Source organism: Anguilla anguilla, chromosome 7 (genome assembly GCF_013347855.1).
Source record: "Anguilla anguilla isolate fAngAng1 chromosome 7, fAngAng1.pri, whole genome shotgun sequence".
Lineage (NCBI taxonomy): Eukaryota > Metazoa > Chordata > Actinopteri > Anguilliformes > Anguillidae > Anguilla > Anguilla anguilla.
The window spans coordinates 29,708,450-29,733,218 of NC_049207.1; the positions used below are offsets into that span (position 1 = coordinate 29,708,450).

A 24,769-nucleotide genomic window follows, 5' to 3' on the forward strand; every position below is an offset into this window, starting at 1 on the left:
ACAGCTGGCAGTGGTATGAAAAAAACATAGCAAATCATAAGACTTGTTTTCTGTGAAGGCTAGCCTTGCTATAAGCAGATTCAAACCTTAAAAAGAAGACCATTTTGGAGGGAAAAGCATCTTTCTTCTTGCAAAATTACAATTGGCACAAAAAGATAAACTGGACTTGACCATCTTGTAAAAACATAAGTGTTTTATTAAATTTGCCAGATTACACATGTCTAGAAAAGACAGCGTTTCATAGATTGCCAATGAATAGCTTCTTTCTACAGCCCACAACTTTACTCAAGATGAACATTCTCACCCAAAGAATTAAGTATTCTACACTTAACCATATCGATATCTGACATTATTGGCAAAAGCATTAAAGATTCTAGTATATGGTCACACACAGGGCTTAAGATGGGTGCCTAAAATGTTTAATAGTGTGCAGAGCTACAGATGTGTCGCGTGATTACCGCAGCATGGCCATGTTCTACAAGTAATCTAGATAGTCAGCCCAATAAAATTTGTAAACATTGGCCACATGCAGGCAGAGGGTCAACTGTTTTGGAGCAGGAGACTTACCGAAGGTAGTACTGTTTCAGAACAAAGGCAGCGTTGGAACAACTCTTGGGAAAATTAAAATCTTCACCGAGTTCGGACCATTGATTCCTCTCTGAAACCTACAATAAAAGGTAAATTGTTATGATGTCCCTTCAGAAAATAATACACTCTGAATGCGTGATCAAATAAGGACATTTCATTTATTAAAATAGCAACGCTACGTTTTATTAAATGTAGTTTAAAAGGTTTTACAGTAGCGTTCAGTTAAATTAAACACAAATACGTATTATCAAACGAGCTAGCTATAGTCTCAATTACCAAACTACCACCGGTTAACGTTACTTTCGTAGCAAGCTATCTTGGTAGTTTCGAAAGTTAACTAAATAACTTGCCTACATAACGCTTGTCAAGCACATGCTACAAGTAACGTTCGAAATCATAATAAGGTTAGCGGTATGCGTTTACTAAGACCAATCCAAATGTAAGGTCTTATCCATATTTACAGTATTGAATACATAGGCCTGTTACGAGGCCTACATTTTGGCTTCAGCCATGAAGCCTAAGATGGCTGTGTCGAATTAGCGTTTCTTTGCAGCTTGTTTTTATCTAAAACTTAACGAAAAAGCCATTCCCGACAACAGGAGTATTTCCTAGCCCAGGCTCTTTGTCGATTATCGATGTTAAACATGCCCGCTAATTTTGAGTTGCACCAACTGCACTCAGCTCAGCAGTCAACCTACAGACTTTCAGCACAAACCAGACTCAAAAGGCAGTGTTACTATACTGCACAGAGCTAGCAAGCTAACAAGGCCAACGTTAAACCTGGATTTTTATCACGGTTCTGCAACTGGCAACATGTCCTCAAGTGAGTTATCTTCTTCTGTATGAATTAATGTAGAATGTTGTGTGGGAAATGCCCATATTTTAAACCCACCCGAGTGAAATCTACAGCTAGCTAAGTTACTCACCTTTGCAAATCCGCCTAAAGAAACGACTCTGGTATAGAGAGCATTAAGATCAAGCTCTTTCCCACCAACGAAGGGGATCTTCTTAAACGGTGATCTAAAAAGAAAGATACACTGTTAAGGAAAGAATGTCCTCTTCAGAGGACTTCACTATTCGCACTCGTAGTTAAACGTGGTTTTAAAGTTACATTTTGCAGTATAAAACGCCCCCTCTCACCCTCTGCTTTGGTGAAACTGCCGCAGCTCGTCCAGGAAAGCCAGTCCTTTCCTTCGATGATCTGGTTGAATTTTCCCCGTCGAATTAGCCATTTTTTATTAGTTAAAACCAGTTAAAATCCCACTCGTATGCTTCCTAAGACACCAAGGATCCCATAGTCCGCCGGCGCGCAGTCATTCGCGAAGCCGAGTGTTTAAAAAAAAGTTAAAGAAATAAGAGAACGAGCGATGGCTAGCTTGCTAATAATGACTGATATGCACACAGAAAACAGAAGCCGATTTAGCCTACGGGAACTTCAAAAAAACATTCGAATTAGGATCGATTTTGAAGGCGAACTAAAATTGTCATTGTACTAGATGGTCAATTAATTGTTTTGGTTGCAGTTGTGTTCGTTTCAGAGTGGTCTGACAGTGTGATACAGACGCGGTTCCAAGCAATCGCACACACTGTAAAGCGGCAGCGGGATCTAGTTCTCAGACAAAAAGATCCGAAGGCCCAAAGCCATTGCAGCGCCCCCTACTAGAAACAACGGAAATGCACTATCCAAAACGGTTTATTAGAACAATAGACAGTGTTTTCTTTCTAAGGGCTCATCTTAAACTTCCCAAATCATTTTAAGCAGAAAACTACCGATTTCTTGTTCAGCAGAACACCAAAGCTGAATTTTTGTGCGGGTGGTCATTTGGAAGTTACTTGGTCACAGTTAAAACTGAAGAAGCAATTATTATTTTGCCATCATATCACAAATCTCGTCCACTTCATGTCTGATCTCGTGATTATATTATGGCATGCGATTTAAATATTAACGGTTATATGATAACGCTATATCATAATGGATAACAAATACATCCTTGTGTCGCATAAATATGCCGTTGCCATATTTCGCTATATAGCAGATCAGTTAGTCAAATAATTGCACATGAATTTGCTGAGCTTTCTGCAAATATTTCACAAAGAATATCCAACTACAGATTTTATATTCACGAATGGTAATTAATATAACTAAGGGAGGTGTAGGCTTCTGCAGTGTGAAATGCTACGTTTTTCAAGTTCTTAATTGGTTGTCAAAGTGCCATCTTTCTCTTCGATATCATTTCTTTAGATTGCATCAAAAGTTTCAGATGTCAACAGTAAGCTATATTGCCAGTCTAAATAGCCTATTGCCTCAACTTACTTACATAGGAGCCAGGGCAGAATAACTTTTTTGTCCAATGACCATAGTGGTGCACCACAAAATTCACCTGCCAATTTCATTATTTAATAAACAACTATATCCATCCATCTATCCAATATCTATACCCGCTTATTCTGGGCAGGGGGGTGGTGGAGCCTATCCCAGTGTGCAGTGGGCAGGAAAACACCCTGGACAGGCCACCAATTTATCACAGGGAAGACAACTATATATTTACAATAAACCAGGACCTCCCATTAATTTGTGGATAACTGCCAAAGTGGCTGGTAGACAAACTCACAAGCCACAGATAAAACTAACCAGCATTTGGCTGGTGTTAATTTCCCTCCCTGATTGTAGCAGCCATAGTATCCCATGTGAAATACAGCATGCTGAAGTATACTATTATGTTTACACTTAAGACTATTGTAAGTATAATTAAATTTTACATCAAGTATGCTGAGTGTACTGTTGTTTCCATCCCAGCAGTAATGAAGGGCAAAAAAAAATATTTTCATTTAGGCTAAACTGTGATGAGGCTCTTCGCAGATGTATGCTGGATGGCAAACGTGACACTTGCTTAAAACGACACATTTCCAAAAATGCTAGCATCGCACAAATTGTTTTATTTGCTTTTACACCCTACGCGTCCTTATGAATGCAACTACTTGTCCATGTTTATGATTACAAAATCGGCGCAGTCAGGTGAGGTCGTCTAAAGGCAGCACTGATCCGAGACAGGCGTGACGCAACTGATAGCCTACGTTCTGTTACAAAAGTGGTGGTCTCCTGTCGAACACTTAAAATAATACGTTCAGTAATTCACATGAAAAATAAAGATAGGCGTAGGCGTGTATTAATGGTTTCCAATCAAGTTTGTTTTATTCCATGCCGAATTATCTTCTATGTTTCAGCTTTTTATATTTCGAAAAAAGTGGACCCAGTTAAGTAGACGCTAGACTACTTCTATGTATCGCGTGCTCGTAAGCTATTGTAGCCATGGCAGTTGTACGTGTGTCGTAGGCTATACGCCGGGAAGCTAATGGAGAGTCGAGGAATGTGTGCCGTAATTCCAGTGATCGGTTACCGCAAAATACTCGGAAGTGAATTGTTTAGGCAACGACTAAATGGAAATTGTTCACGACCCCTTTTTTGTAACTGCCATGCGGATATCAACTAGACGGGGTAACCACATTCAACCATTACGCGTACCCCTATAGCTGCACTGCATTTCTCTCACAAAATGGCGGTATGTCAAACTACCGCAGACCCCATTTTGTGGAAGCTGTTTAGTCAGTTCTTGCGGCTGGCTCATTGTGTCACTATCTAACCAATCCAGAAATGTAATAACTAAATACATATATAATGAAATACAGAGTAGTTAATATGGGGAAGACAAATCGGCACTGGACGAATCGCCTTTACTAGCTAAATGAAATGCTGGCTAAGTAATCGCCAGTAAGTTAACCAGCCGTAAAGCTCAGAGGAACTCGGGGTTTGCTTGCTAACATTGATGTAGCAGGCTAGGTTTTAGTCGCGTTTTGTTCTTTAAAGCGCGAACGCAGTTATGGCTTGCTGACGAAATTGGTGGCACAGGTCTGGGATTTATTTGTATTCTGACAGCAGGCGAGTTTGCCCACCCTAAATTTTAACCCCCCGGCCATTTTGTACATTATGTAATCTAGGATAGACGCTTGCAGTTTGAATACAGCGAACAAGATAGCTAGCTGTAGCTACACCGACACACTATTCTAAACGGATATAATTAGTCGGTATACTTAACGCGATGTTCCAAATGTAATGACTCTCACACATTGCAAACTGTTTGCCACTTAAACATTTGAAATGACGATTACCTTTCCCAGCCTGGTGGAAGTGTCCTAGTAGGGGTCCAAACATTCATCAATTTTTACTATTAATGTAATTCATGTAATTATGGGAGGTTAAGCATTGAAACAGATTTTTTCTCTTCAAATTCAAGTCATGAGAAAGATTTAGTTGCGAATCTTGGCTACTCATGTTGTACAAAAATGAACAATCTGAAAATGTAGCATTCGAATCTGAAGTTGTAAATTAGGCTATATCTTGAAATAGTCATGTGGTGTGACAGATTTTCAAATAGGGAAAATTCATTGAAATAGCCAATGTATTGTTTTTACAACCACAGTGCCAAAAATGCATCAACATATGAAGCACATTTAATGCCAATATTATTTACATGCATTTCACAATTCAAGTGTTTTGTGCAGCACAAAACACAATTTGAATGTGTTCTATGCATTGCAAAAATACAAATCTTATATATATAAATGCAGTCCGTTTACCATTTACAAAACTACAAATCTCAAACTATGAGCAGACAAAACATGTTCTACACAATCTTGTTTTTCAGATCTCAAAAACTACAAATTGCCACAAAGTTACAGCTTGGTGGGGCGGGATGCCCCATAACCTAGGCGTATACAGCACAGACAGTTCAGCACTTTTCAGGGTTCCTACAGAAATAACCACAATGACCACAGATTCTCAGCCTTTAAAAACATTTATCTACCTGCTGACCCCATTTCACTAGACAGAATTCACAAACAACTTCACACATCCACACCAGTGTTGCCAACTAATTTTCAGGGGAAGTTGCTACAGGCAGGTCGATTTGTTGCTAAAAGTTGCTAAATGACGTTGTGATGTTATTGCATGATGACGTCATTACGTAATGACGTAAAACTGTGTCATTACGTAGAATACACAATGAAGTTACTCAGATTGACTGGCCATCTCGGCAAAAAATATGATATGTTGTAAGTTCTGTTCAAGATCAAACATTCGTGACCAGCTCTATTCATTGGGTTTTAACTGTGGTTGTTGAACTATTTAAACATTTGAAACATATCAAGTAAGTTTAGCAAACAAACCACCATAGAAATACATATATGTATTTAAATCAAATGTTGAAAACCTTTTTCAAGACTAGCTTAATTTTCGTCTGCAGTGAGTGCACTAGCATGTAGTAACGTTACTGAAGGCTTAGCCCTTTTAAGATTGTTAATGCTACTTTGTGGAGGAAATTCTAAATTCGTCTTTTTTTCTTTTCTTTTTTTTTTATTGTGACTTCCTGACCAAACAATTGTACTCTGAACTGAATGTGTTTAAATGATTTGACCAAAAAAATTTGTTTGTTAGTTTGTCTCGTTGAACGCATGCTACTGCTGCTGCAGTCAGCCAACAATGATTGATTGCTGCTGCCTGTGCCTGGCTATTGATCTGAGCCGTCACAACTGCTGACATCACTCACAATGCACTTTTGCAGCCAGGCAGACAGACCGTTTGTTGTGACCTATTTTTATACGGTCTATGGTTGTGACTGAGTGTGTGACAGAGAAAATAGTTTTTGTGTCATTTAGAGGGAAAATGCATGCATTTTAGCGTTTGAGTCACTTTTCAAAAGTTGCTAAAAGTTCCAAATAAATTTTAAAAGTAGCTAAATTTGTTGGTATGTGCTTTTTGAAAAAAAAACGTTGCCAGGGTAGTCTGAAAGTTGCTAAATCTAGCAACAAAATTGCTAAGTTGGCATCACTGATCCACACAATAAAGCCTCGAACTTATAGGGTTTTTCATCATTTTTCCTGCCTGATTACAGCATCATAAATGCTCCAGGCCCACAAAGAATACGTCTCCCCATTGGACATTTAAGTACATCAGCCAATAAAAACATCGGATACGCACACAAAATGGACATAAAATGCACACGTTTAAAAGAACAAAACTTTGCTGCCCTCACATCAACTTGCCTCATAGCTCACTGAGTAGCGCGTTTCCCTTTGGATCTTTTTAGATGAGTGACAGACCATGGTTGAAATCTCCTTTGGACTCAAGCGAAACTCTAACTCATTACACTGGCTTGCTGGCTAACTAAAAATAAAACATTTAAACTATTGCTTTGCAGAAAACTCATTTATATTGCTGAAATCTTAATAAAATGCACCCATACATTAGACAGTTCTGTTTTCTGGAATTTTTTCCAGTTTAACTTTAGCTACCTTCTAACGACACGACAGACCAAGTGTAAAGTTAGTACACATGATGCCTCCAAAATTAAGCTCCAACATCTATGTTGCGATTCAGTCCGGTAAGTAACGTCATACTGGTTTAGAAACTGGTGCAAGATAATGACTTCTTCACATCAGGTATATCAATTTTGTGTAAGTTAAAAACGGTTTACATCCACCGCTGCGCCTATACTGATAACTACTTTTTAACAAGGCTACTGTAGCTACCCTGCAAAACCACATTTCTTAAAAGCACCTCCATTTAAAAATACAGTATACACTTTCATTTATTTCTTAGTCAGGTGTAAAGGAAAATTGATTGAATGATTGAAAAACGATTTAAACCTGTGTTTCTTTCAGAATGTAGGTGTAAGAGCCATTCCAGTAGAAGAAAGAAATAATAATTAATAATTATTATTTTAAAAAATTAATTATTATTGTGTATTAGTTATTTTTTTAATGTACCTTTGGTTATATTATATATATATTTCCAATGTAGAACATTATATATGTATCAAATAACTACCTCAAACAGTTGCTCCCCTCTGATTGGGTAACACTTTAATAAGGGCCTATAAGTTTCACTTGTGCTTTTGTAGTAGACAAAGCTATTGAGACGAGAGAGCACACTAGTCTTTGACCGTGTCTTTATTTTTGTTTTGTACGGTTTTCAATCCCTTCAGTAAACAGTTAAAAGGAAGAACTTGGTTTCAAGAGTCTCTTTGAGTCACGCGTTAACTATATGCTTGGATTCAATAGCTTAAGTGGGCATTTTGAACGATTAGAAGGAGCCACACTAACATTAGTCAAAGACTACGCTCAATATGGACACGAGGCACATGGCATGACGTTTTCACCGTTCTGAAGAGAACAGAATCATGGGGAAGTAATTCTTCATGCTTCGGTGACCTCAGAATAAAAGAGATTCGGCAATTTTCATATTTTGTGTGGAGGATTCGCACAGGAGGATGCCAGTAAGTTTTTGAGGATTGCAATATTGTTCTAACAATCGTGAATCCAAGTCTTTTTAGCCAATTGAGCTGGCCACCATCATGCAATTAAGAGGCAATGCTCACCCTTTCTAGAGTATTCTTGCACATATTATAGCTCTTTTGCAAATATAAATAAGAAGAGTGATAAGCTGTTTATATGGTTTCATTTGGGGAAAGAGGGCAGTTTATGTGCATTGAGAGATCAAGAATAAAGTGTGCCATTTGGAAAAAATAAAAATGGAAGTCGTGACAGACGGCCAAAAGAGGGCTTTGGATGAGAAACTGAATAGGCTCAAGGGTGAAAGAAAAGGCAAACTAGCTCAGCTTACTCATAAAAGGAAGGAGATTGAAAGCCTAAATGAAGATGAAGTAAATGTTGAGTTAGTTGAAGAGGAATAATTATATAGCTTTGGAAAGCTCTTTGGAGAATTAAAAAAGATTAATGTGGAAATATTACCTCTTCTGGAAGATGAAGAGAGAAGAGAGGACCAGTTTAGCTGGTACAATCCCAAATGTGCTGAGTTTGAGTATTTTGTACAAAAAACAGGATTGGATCTTAAATGTGAAAAGATGTTCTAAAGAGGAGAACAATGCGGATGATGGTATTAAGCCAAGTGATAGCATCTCAGAGACATCTTTCCACACCCACGAAAGGGATAAAGCTAGTTCAGTTCTTGGTCGCACATCACAGGTGTCCATTACAAGCTCTGCTCATTTGAGGCTTGAAGCAGAGCGCAAAGCACTGTTAGCACATGGTGCATCTTTGAAGGAAAGGCAGGAAATTTAGCTGGAAGAGGCACGTTTATGAGCACGGAAAGAGCAGTTGGAGCTACAAGCCCGGATCGCAGCTTCAAACGCCAAGCTAAAGGTTTATGAAGAATATGAAAAGCAGTCAAGATGGCATTAATGACTATTACGAGTCAAAAAGGTCATACGTGACAGCCACAAAGGGCACATCTCATGTTAAAGAGGAATGTGAACCACAGCAAAGGAAATCCTCTGCATCCGTACGTCAATCATCTCAGGCCACACATGCTGAATCATTTCAGGCCACACATGCTTATCGTAGAGATATGCCACGCAGAGGAAACAGCCCGACACCATCTTCAGCTCATTCACAGCAGTCAGTGACTTCTGAAGGTCTTTGCAAAGTGATGCAGCGCCAAAATGAGATAACAGAAATGCTAGTCAAGCAGCAAAACATGTCTCAGCTCCCTCAGAGAGACATACCAGTATTCACAGGGGATCCTTTCACCTACTGTTCCTTTATAAGGGCATTTGAACAGGCCATAGAGAACAAGATTGATAACCAACAAGATAAGTTATACTATCTTGAACAGTTCACAAACGGAGAACCTCGTGACCTTGTTCGCAGTTGTGAGCATATGCGACCTGAGAAAGGCTACCAGGAAGCTAGGAGGCTACCCCAGCAACACTATGGAGATGAGTTGTGGATCGCCACAGCCTACATGAAGAAAGCACTTGAATGGCCACAGATCAGAGCAGAAGACAGGAAGGCATTAAACGCATATGCTCTGTTCCTGATAGGGTGTCGAAATACTATGAACAACGTGGAATTCATGGATGAGATGGACAACCCTATTAACATGAAAACTGTCATCTCAAAATGTCCATATAAACTGAAAGAGTGGTGGAGAAACCAAGCCTTTGAGATACAAGAGCGGACGGGAAGAAGAGACAGGTTTTCAAACTTGGTAGACTTCATCAACCGGCAAGCGAAAGTCGCAAACGACCCACTGTTTGGAGACATCTTGGATGTCAGCTCAGAAGGAAAGGGGAAGTCCAAGATAAATACTAAGAGAAGTAACCCTAAAAGTAGCAGTTTTGCTACGAGTGTCTCTCCGGCTGGAGAACACAGTGCTCAAGGTCTCCCTGAGAAGAGACCCAGTTCAGTCAAACCAGCTGATGCCTTTCAAAGTCCTTGTTTATTCTGTCAGAAAAGTCATGCCCTGGATTCCTGTAACAATATAAAAGAACAGACTCCTAAAGACAGAATTAAGTTCCTGAGGTCAAAAGGTCTCTGCTTTGGCTGCCTTACTCAAGGTCACCTGAGTAAAGGCTGCAGAAAGAGAATGCAATGCCAAGAATGTCCTGCAAAGCACCCAAGTGTTCTTCATGTAGTGAAGGAAGTTCCAGTCACACCTGAAAAGAGTGAAGATACGAACGCTGAAGTCACCAGTGAGGTCACAAGCGCTTTTGTATCAACAGAACATGAAACCAGTGCAGTTACTAGGGCAGGTAATGGAGAATGTATCCTCTCCATAGTACCAGTGAAAATAAAGTCCAAACCAAGCAACAAGGTCAAAGCTCCAGAGTGCGACCAAAATAGCCAAAAATCTGTCAGGTGGGACTAAACATTTTCATTGGTCGCACCAGTGCACCTGACATTTCGCAGGTCTGTCTCTGTGTATGTGTGTAGCGTTATTTTTTTCTCCCACCCGCATTCTGCGGAGACCCGCCCCTACTTTGCCTCTGACTGGCTCTGACCCTGATATTCTTCTTCGCTGAATGCAGGTGGGGAAAAAAAATAAGGAATGTGTGTTAGTGATGCACGGATCGCAGTTATATCCGCGGGCACCGCGGTTAATCCGCAGATCGGGCGGGCTGAGTCATAAAAATTAACATTCTGATTAATAGCGGATGGGTGGGTGAAATAATACATCATTAATGAGGAAATATTAATTACATTCTCTAAAATGTGAATGTTTTAAGCTTCATTTTTTGTCAGGCACAAATTAGCAGACTAGACTCTCATGCGGCGTCCATTTGTCTTAAGCAGCAATGGAGGCAAAAAAAGATCCGAGAGAAAATTAAAAAAGGAGAATTTAAAAAAAAAAAAGGAAAGGCAGAAAAGTACCGTGTGTACGACAAAGTATTTGGGGCACATTGAGGAAAAAATGATTCTGAGATTTCGAGAATGAGGTCGTAATATTACGAGAATCAAGTGCTGGGTATGTCACATGCAACAGCTGCGAAATAATGAGAAATAACGGTGTGGTGTGGGGATGGCTGGTTTAAGCAGCCACACCTGCCCTGGGTCAAGCTAATTAGACCTGGCCAATTGGATGATTGGTTAAGAATGAGAGAATTGGCCAGGCTAATTGGACCCAGGAACAGGAGTGGCTGCACCTGTGCGTAGTGAGGTAATCAGTGCGCACAGGTTAAATCTGCCATCCCCACCCACACAGGGGAGCCTCTCTGTCATGACAGTGTTTTAACATCTGCTCCTCGGCTATAACATCTTGCCGACCCTTGCAAATAAATGTGGACTGTTTTAACATCATCTCCCTGTGTCTCTGTGCTGGAGGGCCCCAAGGAAAGCCACTTCGGTGGCCTGTGGCAGGCGTGTTTGCCACAAACGGTAATGTGTGATCAGGTGCGGGTCTCTAAATCGGAGAAAATAATTTGTTGGGGTGTGTGGGTGGCGGGTGGGTGATTTATGCGTACATGTAGATTCAGATGACGTCAGAGCCCATCCACGCATCACTGTGTGAAACCATGCCCTGTACTCCTCCAGGAGCAGCGCACACTTTTGTTTGAGTTATTTGAGTTTGATTTATTTATTTGAGTTTGTCAAGCACTTTAAAAATCAGCACTTTTTAAGTTTATTTTTTAAACAATTGAGGTTATTGCGATTTCTTGTTTGTGCTGTGATTTAAATAAAGAAAAAACATTTATCTGCACATTTATTCCTGTTTACAATCATTTACATAGTGTGTTAAGATATTACCAATGTGTATGAGAACTGACAAAAAAGGTAATGTTTAAAATGTATTATTGCGGCGCAAAAAGGCGCGGTGAAAAATTTTGGGCACCAGTGCAACCAATGTAAAAAGTCTGGAGCCCTGAAGGTAATCGAGACCTATGCATTCATGCACCGAAGAACTCATGCGTCAACTCAAAGTTCAAGGTACGAAGATAGAGCTCATACTCACTACTATGGGACAGGAAAATAAGGTGAGCAACCATGTTCTGTCTGATCTGGAGGTAAGTGGCTTGGAAGAGGAGAATACATTGAGCTACCACAGGTGTTTACTCAACAGAGCATACCAGTGAAAAAGGAAAACATACCTCAGCAGAAGGATGTGAGCAGGTGGCATTACCTCCATGAAGTACATATCCCACATATTGAAGCAGAAGTCGGCCTACTTATTGGTACCAATTACTACAAAGCCATTGAGCCCTGGAAGGTAATAAATAGCAGAGGCGACAGACCATATGCCGTGAAGACAGCCCTAGGATGGGTCATCAATGGGCCAATAAGAAGAGGCATCAATTCAGCTAATGGTGGGCTACTGAGTCACTCAGGCAATCGCATCTCAGTATCGAACATCGAGAATCTGTTGAATCCGTGGATTCAACAGTACACCGAACCTCATGAACACTCTGATCAGTGTCCTGACGAGGTTCAGGAAGGAAACGGTAGGCATGATGGCAGACATCAAATCCATGTTTTACCAAGTCAGAGTGCCTGATGAGGATACAGATCTGTTGCGCTTCTTGTGGTGGCCGGAGGGTAACCTGAAATCAAATGTAGTGGAGTACAGGATGCACGTGCACCTGTTTGGAGCAACTTCCTCCCCTAGCTGTGCTTCATATGCGTTGAGGAGAACAACTGAAGACCGAAGGGAGAGAACCACACCCGAAGCTGCTGAGACAGTCTTAAAGGAGTAACATGGTGGTTGAACGTGACACTTCCCAGTTGCATGTAGGCAACAATAAAACAAATGTGTATAATTTTTTCTTATTCAGTCACTTCAATGTACTTTAAAACGTATTTTACTAAGCCTAAATTTCCCACTATAAAAGTTCACCCGAACCGTCTGGGCGTGGTAATGAGAACTGTCAGTTAGCTATGATTGACAGCCCGTGCCCCGTTACCATAGCTACCATGATAAGCGCTCTTTTTGGGAGACTTTTCACAAGCTAGCTAGCTTAGTAGTATATCAAGTATCGATAGATAGCTAAGATAAGGACGTTGACTTATATCCAATTATAATTTTTGCTATCTAGCTAGCCAAGTTAAGATAAAAGCACAACTATAACGTCCTCATAAAAGCAAACTAGCTAGCTAACGTTATCGATAACATTGCCTTATGAAAGCAAACTACCTAGTTAGCTAACGTTAGCTAGCTAGCTAGCTAAATGAATATAACCAGAAATAATCTAATAGTCCTTAAAAGGCACTCTAATTTAAGTGAACCTAACGTTAGTCAAATATTTGCATTGTCTTGCCCGTAAGCCAGCGGCGCAAACTATGGGTCTCGAGTTATCCATGGGTTTACAGGGCGTGGAAAGGGGAGTGGTTACTGTGTTCGAGACGCACCAAGTTGACAACTTTCTCAACCGGTTGAAAATAGGACGATAAATTTAAAACGCATATTTCTCCAAAAATACAGAACAGACATATTTAATACTTTACTCATTGTGTTTCTTCAATGCCTCTTGTGCAAATAGCACATAAAACCGAGAAAGTGTGAAAATCACCATGGTACTCCTTTAAACAACTTTTAGGTAGATGACTGTTTGAGATCAGTGACATCGGACAACCATACCGTTGCTCTCACCAAAGACCTGAGGACGTTATGCCTCAGTGGAGGATTTTGTTTGACCAAGTGGACGAGCAACAGCAGAGCCTTACTGTTGTCGATCCCTGAGGAAGAGCGAGCTACTGAGGTCAAAGATCTCGACCTTGACAACGATCAGTTCCCAGTGGAGAGAGCACTAGGCGTCCAATGGTGCACAGACTCTGACACCTTCAAATTCAAGATAGAGGTGCAAGAAAAGCCATGTACGAGAAGAGGAATCTTGTCAGTCATCAGTTCTGCTTATGACCCTTTGGGGTTCTTAGCGCCATTCATCCTACTTGCCAAGCTCCTCTTAAGAGAACTCTGCAAAGAAAAACAAGGATGGTATGAAGAAATTCCTGAGAAAGAAGCACGAAGATGGAAAAAGTGGTTGGTAGACCTGCAACCCCAAATTATAGAGACCAGAAACACACCTCATTCCTGATGGGGAAGTCAAGAGTGGCGCCGCTGAAGCAAGCTACTATTCCAAGAATGGAGTTGACAGTGGCCGCAATATCTTTGAAAATGGACAGGATGTTAAAACAGGAGCTGCAGCTACATCTCAAGGAATCTGTCTTTTGGGCAGACAGTGTCACGGTACTGAAGTACATCAAGAACGACGCTGCTAGATATAAAACTTTCGTAGCCAACAGAGTCTCGTTCATTAGAGAAGCTACGGAACCTTCACAGTGGAAGTATGTGAACACTGCTCACAACCCTGCAGATCAGGCTTCAAGGGGCTTGAGAGCAGAGAGCCTACTACAAAAGATGGCGGCGGCAGGGGTGGCAAAGACTGGCATATTAAGTGCTCTCTTCGTTTATGCAATTTTAAGGTTATTGTTTTTAAACAGTCGCACAAGTTGTGCTTTTAACGGTGCTTGCAATGATTGCGATGGGAGATCTGTCCCTATATTGCAAGACCCAGGCCCACAACAGCCAGAGAAACCATTCAGGCATAAACATTTTGGTTATGGGCAAGATGTGGTGGCTAAAACCTTCCTTTCCCATATATGGAACTATCCTTCCCGTAGGACGAAAGGGGTAAATAAGACCAAAAGAACAAGCGACCTTTTAATCATATATCTGAACTTATTGTTGGCTGGGATGTTCACCAATGCCCAGGTCCCGGGAAGGCTTTCAAATGCCAATTCACGCAATACACCAGTGGATATTAACATTATCTACATGGACAATATTCAACATCCTCCAGTTGACAATATTCAAGTGTCGGCACATGAGATCGCCTTGAGAGAAATGGCGAAATTGCCGACAGATAGCGGGGCTTCAATCCAGGGTGTGGATGGAACATATGGCCGGGCGGACAGCGAGCTGGGCCTGCTGCGTCCAGGGCTGAGAACGGAGGCGAATTCTAACCTTACCCCAGCGGAGCTGGACCCGCTGTCAAACCCAGGCAGGCTGACAATGGATACGAGCCCATGCCTGACACCAGCTAAGAGGCTAATACAACGCGGAAAGGATGTCTTAACAAAGGACATCACTTACCTGGACAACATATTTTCAACAAAAGGATTACATGTGCTTCATCTAAACATTCGGAGCTTGCTCCTGAAAATCCACAAAATCCGCTTGTTGCTTCTCAAAGTAAGTCGGTAGCAGGCCATTTGGGTGTCCCCAGGAAGTCTGTTGGAATGTATATTCCTTCCTGGGAACGTTTACGCATGGCAATAACCACACCTCTCAACAGTATACTTAAACCCTCACGTGACTGTCTCGTTGAGATTCCTATAGAACGCTTGTTGTGGCACCGTGGCGAGTCTCCCTTTGCGCATTGTATTGAAATCTTTTCATTGGAAAGTGGCCCTCATAATGTTACTTCACCCTTCTCAACTTGGTTCCACATGGGAGAAGATTCCCAACAGTTGAAAGGAGCTATCTAACAGAGAGAGATGGAAGTGGTGGTTTGCACACAGAGGGACAAGGAGAGAATTCCCATGCCATCCAAAATGCTGTTTTATTTTAGTCCAGGTTTTAAGGGACTGTTTTACAACAGGATTGCTTTAACTCTCCCTGCCAGGGATAAAGGGAGATGGGACCACCGACCAAAATCATTGATGGTACGTTCAAATAGAGGTGTGAAGTTCAATTTAAACAAGTCAAGGACAGACGTAGTCATGACCACGCCCAGGTATCTGAAGGACTTATCAGCCAGCTTGAATGGAAATTGGGAGTATGGTAGACTCAGGGCAACTTCATTTATGGGGAACAGTTCACTCTTAGATAATTTAAGCTTGTACCCAGAAATCCCACCAAACATCCTCAGCACAGACATGATACTTGGAATTGATTCAGTTGGGTTTCCGACATACAAAAGTAGATTGTCCGCATATAAAGAGATCTTGTGTTCCCTCTGTCCTCTAAATACCCCCTGATGGTCACCGAGAGAGTGTAGGGCAATGGCCAGGGGCTCGATGGAAAGCACAAATAGTAGAGGAGAGAGGGGACACCCTTGTCTTGTGCCCACTGTAGAGGGAAACATTTTGACCTAAAGGCATTGGTCTGAACGAAAGCCAACGGTGAGACATAAAGGAGACCGATCCAAGCCAGTATTTTAGCTAATAATTTTGACCTACATTCAAAAGGCTGAGGGGTTTAAAGGAGCCCGGATCGAGTGGGTCCTTATACCGCTTAAGCAGAAGAGAGATGCAGGCCTGGTAAAAAGTAGGGGGGAGTGTATTGGCATTAAAGGATTCATTAAAAACATCAAGCAGTAGAGGGGAAATCAACCCTGAAAAAGCTTTATAAAAAAACCGTCGTGTCCTGGAGCTTTAGAACTTTGCATGCTTTTAGTAGAATGATTTAATTCCTCAAGAGACAGGGGTTCTTCAGGGTGTGCTTTATCTTCTACAGATATTATTGGGATATTCAATTCACTGAAAAAGTCATCAATTAAAGTGGTGTCACCCTCTGACTCTGAGGTATAGAAGTGTAGAATTGTTCAAATTGCTTATTTATATCCTGTTGGTCAATAGTTGTCTGTCCAGAATCAGTTTGAATTTCTGTTATCATTCTTGAGGCAGCTGATTGTAAATGGTAAATGGACTGCATTTATATAGCGCTTTTATCCAAAGCGCTTTACAATTGATGCCTCTCATTCGCCAGAGCAGTTAGGGGTTAGGGGTTAGGTGTCTTGCTCAAGGACACTTCGACACACCCAGGGCGGGGTTTGAACCGGCAACCCTCCGACTGCCAGACAATCGGTCTTACCTCCTGAGCTATGTCGCCCCTGATTGTCTGGTTTGTAAAGCCAAAAACCTCCCAGCTTTCTCACCATGTTCATAGGACCTGTGGCAGGCTTGTAATAACAGCTGTGCCGTTTCATTTTTCGATAGAAGGTTGAATTCTGTTTGAAGTGCAAGTCTTTCTTTGTATAGTTCAGGAGAGGGAGTTACAGAATATCGGCGGTCTAAATCTAAGATCTGATCAGTAATGCTAGAGATGCGTTCTACTTGCCGTCTATTAGCAGCACCACTGTAGGAAATTATTTGCCCACGTAGGTAGGCTTTTAGAGCTTCCCACAAAGAGCTCTTTGATACTTCTCCTGTGTTATTTGTTGTCAGAAAGAATTCAATCTGGGATGATATGACATCTGTGAAGAATTTGTCTGCCAACAACAGATTATTAAAGCGCCATTTTCTGGGCATATTTTTGTTTAAAAATGCCAGTTGCATTAAGTGTGGGGCGTGGTCTGAAATGACTATGGCCTCGTAGTCGCACCGCCTAACTGAAGGGAGAAGTTTACAGTCAACAAGAAAATAATCAATTTGACTATATAAATGGTGAACATGGGGGAAAAATGAATAACAACGGGATGAGGGATACTTGAATTGCCAGGGGTCAGTGATTTTATAGGTATTAAGAAAAGATCTAATTAGCTTAGCAGATTTTGTCAGTGATTGGATTTTGTTAGATGACCTATCTAGTTTGGGGTCAAGGACACAGTTAAAGTCCCCACCCATAATTAGGTTATGAGCAATGTTCCCTCTAAGCTGCGCGCGTGCGCAATCGCGCACTGCCCGCACATTCTCAGCGCACAAGAAAATCTATCCAGCGCATAAACAACATCAACATAACGTATTAATTCATATCTAATATTAGACCTAATCTAATCTAATTAATTCGCCCAATAATATTGTTTTTTTGTTTCTCACTCAGTGAGTGACAGGTGTCCAGCCAATGATACGATACGGTTCACTTACGGTACGAAGCCAATCATGGCATTGACGGTGCTTGCGTCTGGGCCCTGCCTATATGCGCCGTGCAGGTTAGCTAGCAGGTTAATAGATGCTAATACAAACCCCGCATCATGGCGAAACGAACAGGCAGCGACACATCCACTCAGCAAGCCACAGTAAAAAAGAAATGCAGTTCTTTTAAGATGGAATGGCTGTCGGAGTATGTGCAAATTGAAGAAAAAGCGGTGAAATTGGGTGAGATTTTTTCTTTTTCAAGTGAGAAAGGTCTACTCTGCAAAACATGCAGCGATGCCAAAGTAGCAAGTGAGTTTTCAGAGGGAAAAATGTGGACTGAATGGAAGCTGGACTATCTCAAGCGTCACGTTCAGCATAAAAGTCATTTAAAAGCTGTCGAAACTGTACGAAGACTCAAGATGGGACAGGGGATTGGTACATTATTGCGGGAGAGCGCAAAAGAGCGAGAGAAAAGGAACGAGCTGTCACACAAAACAAAATCGGACCCTGAACAAGTTAAAGTTCATTGACAATATTTTACTTGCCATCAAAATGAATGCATCAATTCTGTCAGTTCAACAAATCCACGATCACATGGCAAAGTATGTGAGTATACCAGAAAGCTGGCGAAGCAAAAACTATGCCTTTGAATTTGTGAACTCAATCAATGAGATAGTGCAGAATGAGACTATGTGCAGTATTAAAAATGCACCCTGGCATACCCTGATAGTAGATGAGAGCACAGACATATCAGTACACAAAATGCTAGTCATATATATTAAATACAGGGAGGAAAATGATGTTAACTACAAAACTGTGTTTGGTGGCATCATCCAGCTGACAGCATGCACTGCTCAGGATATTGTGCAAGGAATAACTCAGTTTTACTCCAAACATGGACTGGACATGCAGAAAATGGTGATGCTGACCTCCGATGGTGCCTCAGTAATGCTAGGAAAACACAACGGAGTTGCAGCTTTGTTAAAGCGCCAAATACCACACCTAACTGAACAACATTGTGTGGCCCACAGAGAGGACTTGGGCATTGATGATGCCTGGAAAAATGTGCCTTCGATGCGAGATGTTGAAGCTCTTCTTAGAACTGTCTATTCCACTTTCTCTCGGTCCGCTGTGAAGAGGGGCAAAATGGAGGACCTGGCAAAGATTCTTGATGAAGATGCACTGTCATTCAGGCCTCTGAACGAAGTGCGATGGCTGTCGCGGCACCAAGCTGTCAATGCTGTTCTGAGGAACTACACTGTGCTTACAGAATTCTGTAAAAGAGAATTCACCGATAACAGAGATCCAGTGGCAAAGTACTGCTACAAAAAGCTGAGTGATTCAAAATTCAAGGTTACTATCACTGCTCTGGGAGATGTTTTGGGTGAGCTAGCACAACTCTGCCTCACTTTACAAAGACGCAACCTGACTGTGATGGAAGGACACTGCTTTGCTAGAGCAAAAATTGAGAAGTTGCGTTCCCAATACTTGAAGGAGAAGGATGTACAGTGGAGCGACCGTGTCAAAGAGGCAATGGGGACCTCATCAGCTGATGGCAGAAATACTGGTGAGATTACTCTTTTTATTAGTAAGCTGTGTGATCACATGGATGCTCGTTTTCCAGAGGATGAATTAAAGGAGTGGTCTGCATTTGACATTGAAACATTGAGCTCAGACATCAGTTTTGACTATGGATCAGCAGACATTGACACACTGGCAAAGAAGTATGAGGCCATTCTCCACCACCCACCACAGTCTATGGAGACCATTAACAGTCAGTATGCTGAATTCAAGTACATAATGAAGCAAAAACTTAAACAGAGGTCAATCAGCACATTCTCAGATATGGTTGCTGCAACACTTAGATGTGAGGAGCTAAAGGAGATCTCACAGCTTGTGGATATTTGTGCTACATTTCAAGCTTCCAGTGCCGACTGTGAAAGAGGATTTAGTTTAATGAATCATATCAAAACAAAATCCAGAAATCGTCTTGAAGTGACACATTTGGACCAGCTGATGCGCATAAAGTCAAAGCAAGAAGCAGACGAAGCCATCAACCTGGACAAAGTGTACAACCATTGGAGAAGTGAGAAGGACAGACGTGAAAAATAAGGTAAAATTTAAGTCAGATTTGTGCATATTCTAGTGACGGTTATTAAGATTTTGTCTTTATGGATATTAATCATTAAATGTTGTTACTATTAGATCATTTATGGGTAGTAGAAATGCCAAGAAAAACTGTGTAATTAGATATTTTACAGACAAAGTGTTACAGGAATTTGCACTGTATCACAAGCTACAGCACAAGTCATTGTGCAAAATGTGAATGTTTTAATGTAAGCAAAATGTTATGTCTGAAAGGTGTATATGTCTCATATCTTCCAGAACAGGACCCTCAGCCAGGCAAAGCAGGACTCTTCCCATGGCCAAAGCAGGACTCTCACATACTGTATAACATCTACACATCCCATTTTTCAGATTTTTGTCTTTTTTTAAGTGGACCAAATTACTTATTTAAAAATAAAGCGTGCATATCTAATGTTGCTCACAGTAGTCCTCAGTTTGCTCAGGGAGCTTGTGTGTATGCCCAGATACATGAAAAATTAGAGGGAACATTGGTTATGAGTATTCAAATCAGGAAGGGATGCAAAAAATGTTGAAAAGAAATGCTCATCATCACAGTTAGGGGTGTAAACATTAGCTAAAATTAGAGGAGTGTTATACAGATGCCCTGTAACTACCACAAATCTACCATGTGGGTCAGAGGTAACATGGGATGGGATGAAAGGCGTGTTCTTATTTATTAAAATGGCAGTTCCCCGAGATTTAAAGAGGAAATTTGAATGGTACATTTGAACAACCCAACCTTTCCGCAACCGGAAGTGACCTTGGTTTCTCAAGTGAGTCTCCTGTAGAAACGCAATTTCAGCATTGAGCTTTTTCAAATGAGTCAAAACTCTTCCCCGCTTCACTGCGTTATTAAGGCCCTTCGTATTCCAACTGATATATTGCACTAGGCTTTTCCCTTTAGCATAGGAAGATGTCATAGCTACCTAGTCCAGTGACTATCCTATTAATTGTATTTCCATCAAATATAATTTTAACAAGCAGCTTTTTAAGGAAATGAATAACGCACAGATAGCAAAACAGAAGAAAAAAAAAAACAATACCCCCCACCCTCCACTGACTTTCCCCAACTGAAAGGCGAGAAAATCCCACATTAGCACAAATCCAAACATTGTGTAGTCACTACACCAGCTAAACTACTTCTGAACTTCTGTTTAGCTGAAGCTCCCTTTTAACACTAAAAATCAAACATTAAAAGTGCATGTATACATATCTGCATAAAAATAACCGTTCAACCATAATATATCATAATAGAGGAAGGAATTGGACTGAAATACAAAAGCTTAGGTTTACCTCATTGTCCCTAGGTAACATAGAGGGCTTCTTTAAATCGAAAAAAAAAAAATATATATTATTAATAATAATAATAATAATAATAATAATAAAAGAAAAAAATTAAATTAAATATATAAATGATGTAGGTACCATGGCCTACAAAAGACATAAACTACAAAGCCCATATGTCTACCTCAGAGTGACTCACGTAACCATGCCCCCTTCCGCATCTCTTCTGTAACAGTATTGGCTCACTGTAAATTCGAAACGTGCAGCCTTCAATAAAAACGGAGGTTGCCGGCGTTTCGCTCTCTTTCTTCGCCCTCTCTTCTCTTTTTCCCATTCTGCGCTTGCTTTCATTGTCCTCTCCCTGGACTCGCCATCCATCTCCCGTCACCCTCCCGCGTAAGTCCACACGCCTGGAACAGTTCGCAAGGCCTGCAGCTGAGCCAGGCCCGAATATCCTTGGTGGCTGCTGGCGGAACGAGGCGCTACGAAGCGCTATTTTTAGAGGTGGTCAAAGAACCAGGAGAGCCACGCACGACCGACGCATCCTGCAGAGCGAGTCCCAAGAAGCAAGAGACTAGCGGAGGATCCGGTTGCGTGTTTTGGAACAGAAAAGGGCTTCCCCTTTCCACCACAACCTCCACAGACTTCGCACTGGAAACCAGGAAACATTTTTCTAACAACCAACCCAAAGCAAAGGACACTCAAATAAGGCTATAACTCTGGGTTTAGTATAATTAGCGACAGACCGAATGTAGCCACTTTCGTGCTTGGATGTATATAACTGTAACATTCATACTCCATCTTGTTCCTTTGTTTTCCGTGAACACGTGTCCGCTGTACACAACCCCCACCTAGGAGAACGTCCAACATTCCTCACATTCCTCACATACTTACACATACACACAACACCTACACACAAGCACACACAACACCTACCCACACGTGCACTCACATAGTTTATCACATCATAGTAGTGAATTGTGCTTTGCCCTTTTCGGTACTTTGTTGAATAAACTTTATTATATTTAGGCTACACGGTTGTCTGTATTTATATTACTCTTGTGTTGAATTGAGTCAGCCGCTGCTAATCCAAAGAACTTAATGAATACCTTCACCCCCTTAGCTAAATCATTTATATTAATTTAGTATTAGCTGAATGATATTATGATTTGGTTAAGATTGACTATAATGTGTAATTTTAATCATAATTAATTTAATTATTAATTTGAATTGCTAATGTATAGTTTGTATAATTATTATGAGACTGATTATTACATGCTGGCACCACCTGTGAGGATATTGATGTATATCTTCTACAGTTTGGTGCCCCACTATGAGAAGTAACGGCATGTCCCCAACAATTTTTTAAATAATAATTCCAGAAACTTGGAAAGTAAATATTAGGCTGTATCAAGTGTTATATATCAGGCAGGGGGATTCGAAGTTACCCAAAATTACAAATATTTAAAAGCAGGGACAACATACTACCCATACTGTTTGGCATGGGAACTGTTCAGCTGCAGCCAGGAAGGCCCTGCAGCGGGTTGTGAAATCGGCCCAGTACATCACCGGAACCAGTTTCCCCGCCATCAAGGACATTTACACAGAAAGGTGCTGCTTTTATTGTTGTACGTTCTGTTTTTATTGCTTGTTTAATTTTTCTGTTTTTAGGTATTCACTATGGCCCCGGGGGCACTATATTTCGTTCTGCTTTTAGCATAACCTGTAAGGAGAAGGAATGACAATAAACTTAAACTTAACATTATCTAGTTCAAGACCTGTGTTCAGTGTTCAATGACCCAAAATGCTAGTTCCCCTATCTATATCAAAGGGTTCTGTAATAAAAGTTTATATTCGAGGCCTGAGCTAGAGCGTTGCGCAGTACTCAAAACCAGCAGCGAGAGGCGACAACACACCAACAGGCGCCGAGCCCACCGAAAAGTAAAAGAAGAAGACGGCTCATATTTTTTCACCCTTAAGGCCACCATAGTCCCCAGGAACGGGGAGTATCTGAAGTCATCGTGTTAACATTTATCATGAGAAACAAGGCAGTACCCTGAGTGTGAAATAAAACCTTAACACAAAAAGCCTTTGTCTTATAATAAAATTCTTCCCAAAATGGATAAATAAAAGTCTGGTCTTAACTTAAAATGGACCGTCAGAGAGAATGTCAACGGGGATAGATAAAGACGTAAGCCATATTAGTTATGTGCAACGTTAGCAGGTAGACTGACCATTAAACTAGCCATCTCAAATTAGACCAAAATAAAGTTATGTTACTCACACGACTATTAAACTATGGATGCGGGAAAATCTTTGTGTGGTAGAACTCAGTAGCTGATTCTGGAGTGTTGAATTTGTGCCTGACACCATTGAAGTTCACAGAGAGAACAGCAGGATAGAATAGACTGTACTCGATCTTGGCCACACGCAACTTGGCTTTCACTGAATTGAAGGCAGCTCGAAGTTTGCCAACCTCGGGAGGGAGATCCAGGAAGATATGAACGGGCAAATCTTGATAGGAGAGCCATCCTTTGCCCTTGGATATGCCCAAAATTTGCTCCTTTTCAGCATAGTATTGTAGCCATACCAGGATGGGACGAGGGCGCTCACCTTTCTTCAGTTTGGGAGCCAGAGATCTATGGACACGATCAATGATCACAGGAGATATAAAGTTCTCAGGACCCAAAACCTCCGGAAAGAACTGTGACATAAAGCGAGTGGGGTTGGCTCCCTCAGCTCCCTCTGGGACACCAATGTTTCTTAAATTTTGCCGTCGACTCCTGGATTCGAGGTCTGTACACTTCTCTTGTAGTCGCTTCATTTCGCATGACTGTGATTCATTCTGGCGGTCCAGTCGTGCAATCCGCTCAACCGCGTTGTTGAGGCTCTGTGCTATGGTAGCCTGCTCCACAGTCACTTCTCTGTGCGAAGTTTTCCAAATCAAAGCATAGCTTTTTGATTGGTGTCTCCTCCGCCATCTTGTGACTTTCTTGTGATGTTCACTCTCGCGTGGAATCCGGCTCTATGTTATGCTGTCTCATTCAATACCGAGTATGGTTTTAAAGTAGGTAATTAAATTGTGATTAAAAGGCTGTTATGTGTTGATATTAAAGGAAAATATTTGGGATCTGCGAGACTTAGGTCTACTCCATTGCAGGCTCACACCGGAAGTCCCCTACAACCGTAAGTCTGATATTTTATCATTTTCAGACACATGACTTGACAATTCTGTGAACGACTCAGAAATTGAATTAGAAAACCACACAATTATAAGAAAGGAAAGAAATCAAAATTGTGGATGGGTTTGTGTGTTTGTGAGGACAGACATTGATTTCAATTTACGAGCGGACATTTACCACAAAGAATTAGAGTCTGTATGGTTGGATATAATTTTTCCTAAGAGCAAACCAATACTGGTCGGAATTTGTTACAGGCCTCCGGACCAAAATCATTTCTATGAACTGCTTGAGGACATCTGTGCAAATAATATCACAAACTCCGAGGCTATTATTTTAGGCAAGTTGAACACGAACATTCTAAAAAAGGATAATTCTTTAAAGAGAACATTTCTATAAGTGGATTAGTAAATTATAGCTGGAGTGACCATAATAATATCTACATC

General features: G+C 41.1%; 2 protein-coding genes across 5 annotated transcripts in view; one reads left to right on the forward strand and one right to left on the reverse strand.

The window, feature by feature from the left end:
* Positions 1 to 3,024, reverse strand: part of arid2 (AT rich interactive domain 2 (ARID, RFX-like)) — a 211,613-nt gene extending 208,589 nt beyond the window's left edge. The window contains 3 exon segments of the mRNA XM_035425440.1: positions 568 to 665; positions 1,515 to 1,608; positions 1,729 to 3,024. Coding sequence (XP_035281331.1) covers positions 568 to 665; positions 1,515 to 1,608; positions 1,729 to 1,820 — 284 coding nt within the window. The 5' untranslated portion in view covers positions 1,821 to 3,024.
* Positions 109 to 24,769, forward strand: part of LOC118231544 — a 28,979-nt gene continuing 4,318 nt past the window's right edge. The window contains exons 1-2 of one of the 4 annotated variants that reach the window (XM_035425441.1): positions 19,436 to 19,846; positions 20,119 to 24,330. The gene's annotated coding sequence lies outside the window, so the exon portion shown is untranslated. The other 3 variants (XM_035425442.1, XM_035425443.1, XM_035425444.1) reach the window with 3 other exon arrangements.